Genomic DNA, 10,484 nt, shown 5'->3' on the forward strand with positions numbered 1-10,484 from the left:
AGTGCACCTTTGGAGTCGAGGAAGGGCAATTCCTTCGGTATCAGGTATCCAAAGAAGGGATTCTCCCCAATCCCACTAAAACATAGGAGTTCCTTGAATCGAAAACTCCCCACAATCTCAAAGGGGTACAGGAGATCAGCGGTAGGTTGACGGCTTTGGGAAGGCTCATTGCCAAATCTGCAGAGAAAGCGCTTCCTCTGTACCAGACACTCAAAGGATGTTTAGACAAAAAGCACTTTAAATGGACAGAAGAAACAGATGCGGCATTGCAAAAACTGAAAGACGCCCTACAACAACTCCCGACTCTCGCCTTCCCACTCTCAGGGGAGACACTACATATGTACTTAGCAGCGTCTGAAGAGGCCATTTCCTCTGTACTAGCAGTGGAGAGAGAAGGCATGCAGATCCCCATTCATTTTGTTAGCAGGGCCCTGCAAGGGCCAGAAGTTAATTACCCAGCCTTGGAAAAGCTGGTCCTCGCCTTGGTTTACGCAGTCAGGCGACTATGGAGATATTTCCAGTCCCACAAGGTGGATGTTCTGCCTAGTTACCCAATAAATCAAGTTTTGCTTAGGCCGGAGAAGTTCGGACGCCTGGCCAAGTGGGCCATCGAACTAGGCGAACATGATATCCATTATCATCCCCTGAATAGCATCAAAGCCCAAGCCATGGCAGACATCCTGGTCGAAATCCCAGATACTATCTAGGGAGTGCCGACGAAAATCTCAGTCGATCCGCTCGAGCCCGAAGCCGGCCATGAACTTTGGAAGTTGTACACCGATGGCACAGCAAGCAAGGAGGGCTCATGCGCAGGCCTGATCCTTCAAAGCCCCAAAATCGAAGAGATCACCTACGCACTGCGATTCGACTTCCAAGTATCCAACAATGAGGCAGAGTACGAGGCACTCCTGGCAGGTCTGAGGCTGGCCAAGGAGGTCGGTGCAAAGCAATTAGCAGCGCTCAGTGATTCGCTACTTATCACAAACCAGATAAACGGAGCGAATGAGGCTAAAGACTCAAGGATGCAGAAATACTTAGACGCGGTCTGAAGTCTAACCAGCACGTTCAAAAGCTTTTCCATAAAACAAATCTCCCGGGGAAAGAACGCAATGTCGGATGCCCTCAGTAAGCTCCCCTCAACTTCCTATGATCACTTAACAAAGAAAGTGATAGTCGAAGTGCTCCAGGAGAGAAGTATCGATAACCAAAAGGTTAATACAGGATCGACTACCCCGGAATGGACCAAACCATTTGTCGATTACTTGCACCATGGCGTGCTTCCGGACGACCCAGAGGAAGTGAGGAAAGTCAAAATCAGAGCATCGTATTTTACAATCAGGGACAATCAACTCTACCGAAGAGGATATTTAAGCCCATGGCTCCGATGCATCTCTAAGACAGAAGGAAAGGCATTCCTCGAAGGGAGCCATTCCGGGGACGCATCAGCACACGAAGGAACTCGTGCACTCACATGCAAAATACTCTGCCTATGGGTATACTGGCCGGACATGTACAACGACGTCGCAGCCTTAACCAAGAAATGCAAGGAGTGTCAAGCGTTCGCCGCTTTCCAAAATCAACCGTCCATGCCATTGACCAGCATTACCAGCCCCTGGCCTTTCCACCAATAGGGGATCAATATAGTGGGACCATTCCCACCAGCGCTGGGAGGCGTGAAATTTTAGCTGGTAGCCGTTGACTATTTTACCAAATGGATAGAGGCGGAACCACTGGCCACCGTCACTGGAAAGTAGATTATAAAATTCATGACGAAGAACATCTTGGCCTGTTTTCGAACTCCTAGGATGCTCATTAGTGACAATAGAACGCAATTTGAAGGAAGTCCCTTCAAGGAGTGGTGCGAAGACAAGAAAATTCATCGCCGATTCACTTCAGTAGCACATCCTCAGGCCAACGGACAAACTGAGATATCAAACAAAACCATAGTTAATGGTTTGAAGAAAAGGTTACTCCGATCAAAGTATACCTAGGTGCATGAGCTCCCGATAGTGCTTTGGTCATATCGCACCACGACAAGATCAAACACGGGAGAAACGCCCTTTAGCCTAACCTATGGGACAGAAGCAGTCTTGCCATTAGAAATAGTAGTCGGCTCCCTACGAACAGAGATTTTCAAGGAAGCAGCTAACGAAGAAGGACGATGCCAGGACCTGGACATGCTCGATGAAAAATGTGAGGTGGCACAGCTGCGCCAATCACTGTACAAATCACGAACCGAGAACTATTAAAACCTCCAAGTCCGGGCCAAGAACTTCAAAGTTGGAGAATGGGTACTAAGAAAAAATGAGTCTAGCCATGCTGAACCATTAGGGAAACTCAGTGTCATGTGGGGAGGACCGTACAAAATCATGGAAGCCCATAAGAATGGTGCTTATGTCCTAGAAACTCAGGACGGGAGTGCCATTCCAAGAAAGTGGAATGCGCAGAGCCTGCGACACTTTTACTCTTAAAACAAGTGTTAAAGGTAGAATCAGTGCTAGAGAAGGCATTGTGTATTAATTTTAACATGTAAGCGTAATCAACAAAAAATACTTTACTACTTTCAATTTTATTACACTCTAAACAAAACTAGAGTAAACAAAAAGGGCAATTCAGATGCCCCTTTATTTTCAAGCTTGAAAAACAAAACAAAGAGGTTGTGTACATTTACCGTGTGACAACAAGGACTGATCATCCAACGTCACACGAGCGAAATTGTTACAAGGAGGCAGCCAGGGAGTTTACATAGAGAAGGCTCATAACCTTCCTCCCAAAACATGTTCATCAATCACATCATAGCAAACATATGAAAGAACATGTGACATGAGTGTAGAAGGATCATAACCTTCCACCAATAAGCAAAGCATAATCGGGTGAGCCCCAAGATGAAGATCTTGGCTACACCTAGGGTCTTTAAGCAGTAAATTAGAACAAAATTCTCAAAGACTAGCTTTAATAAAATATAAAGAGTTCACCAACAAAAGGACTCAGATCAGGGGTGTAAGCAAACCCTCCGTAAATACCATGTGATGGCCAACATAAACCATCCATGACGCAACCAAACAAACGAATATGTGCGTTAACAAACATTCATACCCACAAAAATAAAGTGACCATTGTCAAGGGTGCCGGACTCCCAGACTTTCAGGTTGCCTCTAAAGGCAGAAAAGACAAAAAATAAAGCAAGAAAGAGAAAATATTTTTTACAAGTGCTACATCAAAACAAATCAAACATTGCTACTTGAGGGCAGGGGTGTTACCATCACCAGGGGAAGGGCTTGGGACAGGGCCCGATCCATCGCTTTGAGCATCTTGACAAAGGTCGTGAAGCCCAACGATGTCCAGATTACCCAAGCAAAGATAGCTGGCAAAGTCTGTTTCAGTAAAAGCAGCCAGGGCATTTTCCATCTCTTGGACCTTGGTGGCCACATCCACCTCAGCCTCTGCGTTAAAATCCCCGGCGATCACCAGCTCTTGAGAAACCCTCTTTCCCTGCTCCACCCTCACCGCCTCACAAGCCACACACACCTTCACCAAACCCTGGAGAAACTGGGGACTCTCGATTACCCTGTCCACCGCCCGGGTGAGCCCGTCGCTAAGGATCCAAGAAATATCCTTCTCAAATGCTTTCCTTGCGGCGTTCTCAACAACCAGATCAACCTCAAGTTCTGCCATCCGCCCACTCAAACCGACATTCTCCAGACTCAGGGCCCCCACACGATCGTTCAGGCACCTCACCTCTTCCTCCAGCTTCGCCACTTGACCCGCCAAGCTTGCCTTCTCGAGCAGCATCGCCTCCTTCCTGGCCTCCAAGCTGCACTTGTTGGTCTCCAACTTTTCCACATGGGCCCTTAGCTCTTCGCACTCAATGTTCTTCCTGTCAGAGTCAGACTGGAGAGTCTCCATATTGGAAATACATTCAGCGGCCGCAACCAAGTAAGATGACACTTGGGCGGCGGCATAACGCAAGCCGTCGGTCATATGCTCGTCTGACAAGACAGACAGGGCCTCAGTGGTAGCAGGGGGAAAAGCATGTTGACACCACTCGAGAGAGGTGTCGTGATCGGAGACAAGGTCTTGGGCAGTTAGCCTCCAAGCAGGCTTGTATGCATCTGGATGAGAACCTGCTAAAAGGGGGATGGTTGCGGCTTTACCGGAAGAAGTTGATGCAAGACCCTGGAAAGGCGAAGACCCGGTCTTCACCTTGGCCCCACCAGCAGGGGGAACAGGGTTGGTCTTCTCGGTGCTTCCTTCTCGCGTATGACAGGGCAGTTCAGTCGCCCTGGTTTGTGCCCCCTCCAGCAGTTTCGGAGGACTTTCATCGGGGGCACGGTTGGAACTCTTGGTTCCCCCTAGTAAGACTCTCAGATTACGTCTCTTACGAAGGGCAGGCTTAGTGCTGGCCGTCTCAGATCGACCGCCGGAAGAGGCTTCCAAGAGGGCAAAACGCCTCTTGACACGACGAAGACTCCTCGGTGATCCGGAAGGCGTATGATCCTTCTGAGAAGCGTCGGTGACAACAACATCTTGAAGCTCCACATCCTCGTCGGCGCCAGCGAAACTGTCGGAACAGACGATGGCCCTGATTCCTTGACCATAAACAGGGAGTGGAAGAGCCTCTACAAGATCGACGTCACGACACTGAAGCTCACCGTCGAACATACCCTGAAGTGCTTTTTCTAAAGAAACAACTTCCTCCACACCTGGCAACAAAACAAAAGATAACAACGATTAAACAGAATGCCGATTGAAACGTGCTTTACCAATTTTTCAATAAAAAAAGGGGGGAGAGGAGCAAGAGAAATACCCTCTTTCTCAACAAAAAAATCAGGCATCTTCCCGCGATCCCTCCAAGCGGCGCTCATTCCGCCGGCAGCCAAAAAGCAGTCAAGCCAATCGTCACCGTTGATGTTGATCTTCTCCAGGACATCAACCAGTTCTTGGTCGGCACCAAATAGTGTGGGAGCACGGTCGACGTACACCTTAGCCCTCGGATAACTGAGCACCACAAGATCGTTGTTCACCCACAAGAACTTCTCTTGCCAGTTTTATTTGACTTCTTATCATGTATAAGAGTACGGAATCCCTGCCGGCGGGAAAGGGTTCGAGTACCCGACTGAGTAGAGGCATTGAAGAAGTGCTTCAAAGCCGGAACAGTCGGCAGGTGGACTAGGGCACGGCGGAGGAGTTCGAAACCCACTATCTTGTTTATAGTGATAGGGTTCAACTCTCTCACTAAAAACCTGTATTCTCGGATGATCAGGTTGAAGAAATGAGTGGTACGCAAGCGCAGACCCGCCTCAAACAAGGTGATTGGGATGCCGACTTTCCCTCAGGAGGACTATAAAGTGATGCAACTGGTAGGGGCATTTTCACTCCGTGTTCGGGAACGAACCCGAATCGGAACTCAAAAGACTCTCATTCCTCAGTGGTAAGATCTCTTCCTAAAGCGCGAGCAGTAGCCATGGAAAAAATATGAAGGAAAGGTTGAAATGGTTTTTTCAAGAACAAGAGGGAAAAGAGAAACAAGTAGAAGGAAATGAGGAAACGTCAGGAGGAACTAGGGTTTTAATGTCATCAATGGGGCAGCGAACTGTTCTCATGATGAAACCGCCGAACAACGACGATTTCGCCCTGTCAACTGCACAACCTGCCAGTAGCAGCCCACCACGTGTCTGTGAGTAGACCAGAACAACTCCGCTACGTCACCAACGCAGGAGTCTACTGGCCTAAGGGACTTGTTAACATTACCATGAACGGTCACGTTAAATGTAATGGAAGCACAAACAAGACATTATCTCATTAAAACCTTGGCAAAGGCCCGGCCTTGGCCCAAGTAATCCAACACCAAGGCAACAGTTCGCTTCCCTCCACGAGAGAAGAATATTCCCCGTGATCTTCTCATTCACTCACGACCAATCAGGAGGTGACAAGAAGCCTTGGTGACGCCCAGAACTGACATCACCAGGCAGTTAGTTAACGTGGAATAATTCTCCCAGTTAGAGGAGGCCACGTATCACACTTGTTGGACGAGGTCCCCACGATGCGTTAGTAACAGGTATAAAAGGATCTCTTCCACCTCAAGGAAGGGATCCATCTTCTCTCTCATTGAATTTACCCTAATTTTCTCTCTCAGAAAACTAACTTGATCGTCGGAGTGACGTCCCGTGAGAGCACCCAGTCGTCCTCTAACAGTTCTTCTGTGATTGTGTTCTCAGGAAAGCTCCCAAAGTAGTTACATCATCAAGCATCCAAACCCCCTGAAGAGCATGTCACAACAGTGTCAGAGCCTTAGTTTGAGGGATTCGGGCATACTCTCGGGTGTGTCTGAACTCAAACTGAGGATTTGGTATAAAATTTCAAAAATAAATGTTTTTAAAGAAAAGGGTTTTCTAATACAAGAAAGGGTGTGGTGCATGAAATCTACCGACCTCAAGTAAGTTTTCCCAAAATACCCATACATGTTATCAGATATGATTTGATTTGTGAATCTACGAATCACATTCTAGTTAGGGCTAAGGATCTACTTAGTATTTGCATGATAGAATGCTAGGAGAGATGCCTTTGTATGCCTATTGTTTGAGCTTGTAGACTTGCATGCTAGTACTGAACAATCAACGATAGGATGGCCTGATTAGGTTATGATTGGTTCTGATTACTCGATGCTCGGATGTTGCTTGCTTTGTGCTTTTTAGGAGTTCCCACTAGTTTCAGCTAACTAGTTAGTGAATATGTTAAGTTACATACTACTGAGACTAGATAATTTTAGAAGGTTAGGTTTTAACTCTATTGCACAACTCTTGTTTGAGTCCAACTGTTGTAGTGTGAGACCTCTCATTCGAAGAATTATCTAGTTTTGGTGATATGTAATTATATTTTTGAGCTAGTAAGAGGAAGTTAGCGGGAGTTCCTTCTATAGCTCATGGCGGGGAGTGGTGTGGAGTTTGCCCTAGGAAAACCTAGGAAGGGATTTAGTGGTGGGAGCCTTATCTTGATGAGGGTTAAGTGTATGGATATAAAGTGACTTGGCAGATTCAAGGCGGATAGATGTGGAATGTAGTATGGTCCTGTACTATTGGAAGCAAAGGATCCATACTTGAATCAAGGAGAGTTGCGATGAAACCAGGAAGCTTGTAGAGTTTGTGATCCCTCGATATATTTTAATGCATATTTTGATGGCTTATATGGTCTATTTTCAGTATGGTGACTCTTCGAGGCAGACCGTTTGGTGGTTCTGGTGTTGGTGAAGGCTCGGGCTCAGGTTCTGGAGCCGGGCAGTTGGATGATCAGACGAGGGAGTTCATTCAATCTGAAATTACGCGTTGCATTCTCGAGCAGACTCCTGCGATCTTCAGTACAATCAAAGAGGGTATTGTGGAGCTGTTTGAGGAGAGTTTGGGCTTTTTCTGTACGGCAGTCGACTAGCAATAAGCGATTAATAGGACTAGGCGGGGATTAATCGGAGGTTAATCGGAGACGCTAAATTACTAATAAAATTATTTAAAAAATAAATATTTACTAGAAAATTAAGTATTTCAAAATTTAAAATTGTAAAATTTTGAAAATTTTAGTATAATATTTTAAAATTTGAAAACTTAAAAATTTGAAAATTTAAAATTTTGGTGTAATATTTGAAAATTAAAATTTTTTAAATTTTTAAATATTTCCCGCCTACGACCGCTAAGGACCGCCAAACCAGAGTACGACCAATTTTAACCAATTTCCGCCAAGCACCTAATCGTGATCGGTTCAAGGCCGCCAATCAATTAATCAGACGCCAAAGCCGATTTCTGCAACACTGAAATATATATATATATATATATATATATATATATATATATATATATATATATATATATATATATATATATATATATATATATATATATTGTTGTAACATGCTCTTCAGGGGGTTTGGATGCTTGATGAGGTAACTGCTTTGGGAGCTTTCCTGAGAACACAATCACAGAAGAACCGTCAGAGGACGACTAGTTGCTCTCCCGGGACGCCGCTACGACGATCAAGTTAGTTTTCTGAGAGAGAGAATTAGTATAAATTTAGAGAGAGAGAAGATGGATACCTTCCTTGAGCTGGAAGAGATCCTTTTATACCTGTTACTAACAGATCGTGGGGACCATCTCTCGTGAGCATGATACGTGGCCTCCACTTACTAGGAGAGCTATTCACGCTAACTAACCGCCAGGTGACGTCAGTTATGGGCGTCACCCGAGCTATTTGTTGTTTTCTCATTGGTTGTGAGTGAATGAGGAGATCACATGGGATGTTCTTCCCTTGTGACAAGGAAGGAGTTGTCGCTCCGGCCTTGGCTCTCTGAGGCCAAGACCGGGTCTCAGTCAAGGCAGTAACGTCTCTGTTACATTTAACGTGGCCGTTAGGCAACGTTAACAAGTTCCTTAGACCAGTAAACTCTTGTGTACGTGACGTAGCAGAGTTGTTCTGGTCTACTTACAGACACGTGGTGGGCTGCTACTGGCAGCTTGTGCAGTTGGCAGGGCGAAATCGCCGTTGTTCGGCGGCTTCGTCATGAGGACGGTTCGTTGGCTCATTGATGGCATTAAAACCCCAGTTCCTCCTGGCATTTTCTCATTTCTTTCTACTTGTTTCTCTTTGCCCTCTTGTTCTTGAGAAAACCCTTCCATCCTTTCCTTCGTATCCTCCATGGCTACTGCTCGCACTTTAGGAAGAGATCTTACCCCTGAGGAATGGGAGTCTTTTAAGTTCCGATTCGGGTTCATTCCCGAAGACGGCGTGCAAATTGCCCTGTCCGACACGTCACTGTACTGCCCGCCAGAGGGCAAAGTCGGGATTCTGATCGCCCTATTCGAGGCAGGTCTTTGTTTGCCTACCACCGATTTCTTTAATCTGATCATCTGTGAATACGGGTTTCGGTGAGGGATCTAACTCTCGTTGCTATTAACAAGATAGTAGGCTTCGAGCTCCTTTGCCGTGCCTAAGGCCGTTTGCCAACCGTTCCTGCTTTCAAGCAATTTTTTAACGCCTCCACTCAGTCGGGGACTCGAACCCTTTCTCGCCGCCAGGGAGTCCCTACTCTTATCCATGATAAGAAGTCTAAGAAGAACTGGCAAGAGAAATTCTTATGGGTGAACAATGATCTCGTGGTACTCAGTTATCCGAGGACTAAGGTGTACATCGACCGTGCCCCCCGTGTTGTTTGGCGCTGACAAGGAACTGGTTGATGCCTTGGAGAAGATCAGCATCACCGGTGAAGATTGGCTTGACTGTTTCTTGGCCGCCGGCAGGATGAGTGGTGCTTGGAGGGCTCGTGGGAAGATTCTTGAATTATTTGTTGAGAAAGAGGGTATCTCTTGCTTTTCCTCTCTTCCCCCCCCCCTTTTTTTTTAAAAAAAATATGAAAAGATTGGCAAGTTACGTTCGAAGCGGTGCTTTGGCGAAACCGGCATTGTTTCTTGTTTTTACCAGGTGTGGAGGAGACTGTTTATTTGGAGAAAGCTCTTCGGGGTCTGTTTGATAGCGTGCTTCAGGTTCGCGACGTTGACCTGGTGGAGGTTCTTCCACCTCCTTTTTCTGGTCTAGGATTTACGGCGACTGCCGGTTCTGACAATGTTACCAGCACCGGTGAGGATCCGGACCTATAGGACGTTGTCGTCACTGGTGCTTCTCAGAAGGATCCTACACCGTCCAGGTCCCCGAGGAGTCTTCGTCGGGTTAAGAGGCGTTTTGTACTCTTGGAAACCTCTTCCAGTGGTCGAACTGAGGCAGCTAGCACCGGCCCCCTCTACGTAAGAAGCGTAATTTGATTCTCTTACCAGCGGGTTCTAAGGATTCCAACCGTGCCCCCAATGAAGGTCATCTGAAACTGCTGGAGGGGGCACAAACCGGGGCGACTGAACCTCCCTGTCATACGGGAAAAGGAAGCACCAAGAAAACCAGCGCCGTTCCCACAATCGAAGGAGCTGGGACAAAGACTTGGTCTTTGCCTCCTCACGGTCTTGCGTCCACCTCTTCTGGTAAAACCACAACCACCCCCTGCTGATGGGTTCTCATCCGGACGCTTATAGGCCAGTTTGGGGACCAGCTGCCCAGGATCTTGTCTCATATCATGACATCGCTCTCGAGTGGTGTCAGCACGCTTTTCCTCCTGCCATGACTGAGGCCCTAAGTTTCCTGTCCGACGATCACATGGTTGATGGCTTGTGTCACGCTGCCGCCCAAGTGTCGTCTTATTTAGTCGCGGCTGTCGGACGCATTTCCGATATGGAGACCCTCCAGTCCGATTTGCATAGAAGGAGCATTGAATGCGAAGAACTGAAGGCTCAAGTGGCAAAGTTAGAAGTCGATAAGAGCAGCTTGGAGGCTAGGCAGGAGGCGGTGTTACTTGAGAGGGCGAGCTTGGCGGATCAAGCGACGAATCTGGCGAAATAGGTGGAGGGCCTGAATGCTCGTGTAGGGGTCTTGACGTTGGAAAACGCCGGTCTAAGCAA

At 47.0% G+C, this 10,484-nt stretch overlaps 1 protein-coding gene across 1 annotated transcript; it reads left to right on the top strand.

Moving 5' to 3' along the window:
• Window positions 1–1,109: 1,109 nt before the first annotated feature.
• LOC145104980 (uncharacterized) lies at window positions 1,110–1,631 on the top strand. The gene has a single exon (XM_079042130.1). The coding sequence runs from the start codon at window positions 1,110–1,112 to the stop codon at window positions 1,629–1,631; it is 522 nt and encodes a 173-aa protein (XP_078898256.1).
• Window positions 1,632–10,484: the final 8,853 nt, after the last annotated feature.

The sequence above is a fragment of the Lactuca virosa genome, chromosome 4 (assembly GCF_052849685.1).
Source record: "Lactuca virosa cultivar CGN04683 chromosome 4, Lactuca_virosa_CGN04683_v6, whole genome shotgun sequence".
Classification (NCBI taxonomy): domain Eukaryota; kingdom Viridiplantae; phylum Streptophyta; class Magnoliopsida; order Asterales; family Asteraceae; genus Lactuca; species Lactuca virosa.

Coding starts and splice junctions, on each gene's coding strand:
- LOC145104980 (XM_079042130.1), top strand. CDS start 1,110: ATGTCGGATGCCCTCAGTAAGCTCCCCTCAACTTCCTATGATCACTTA.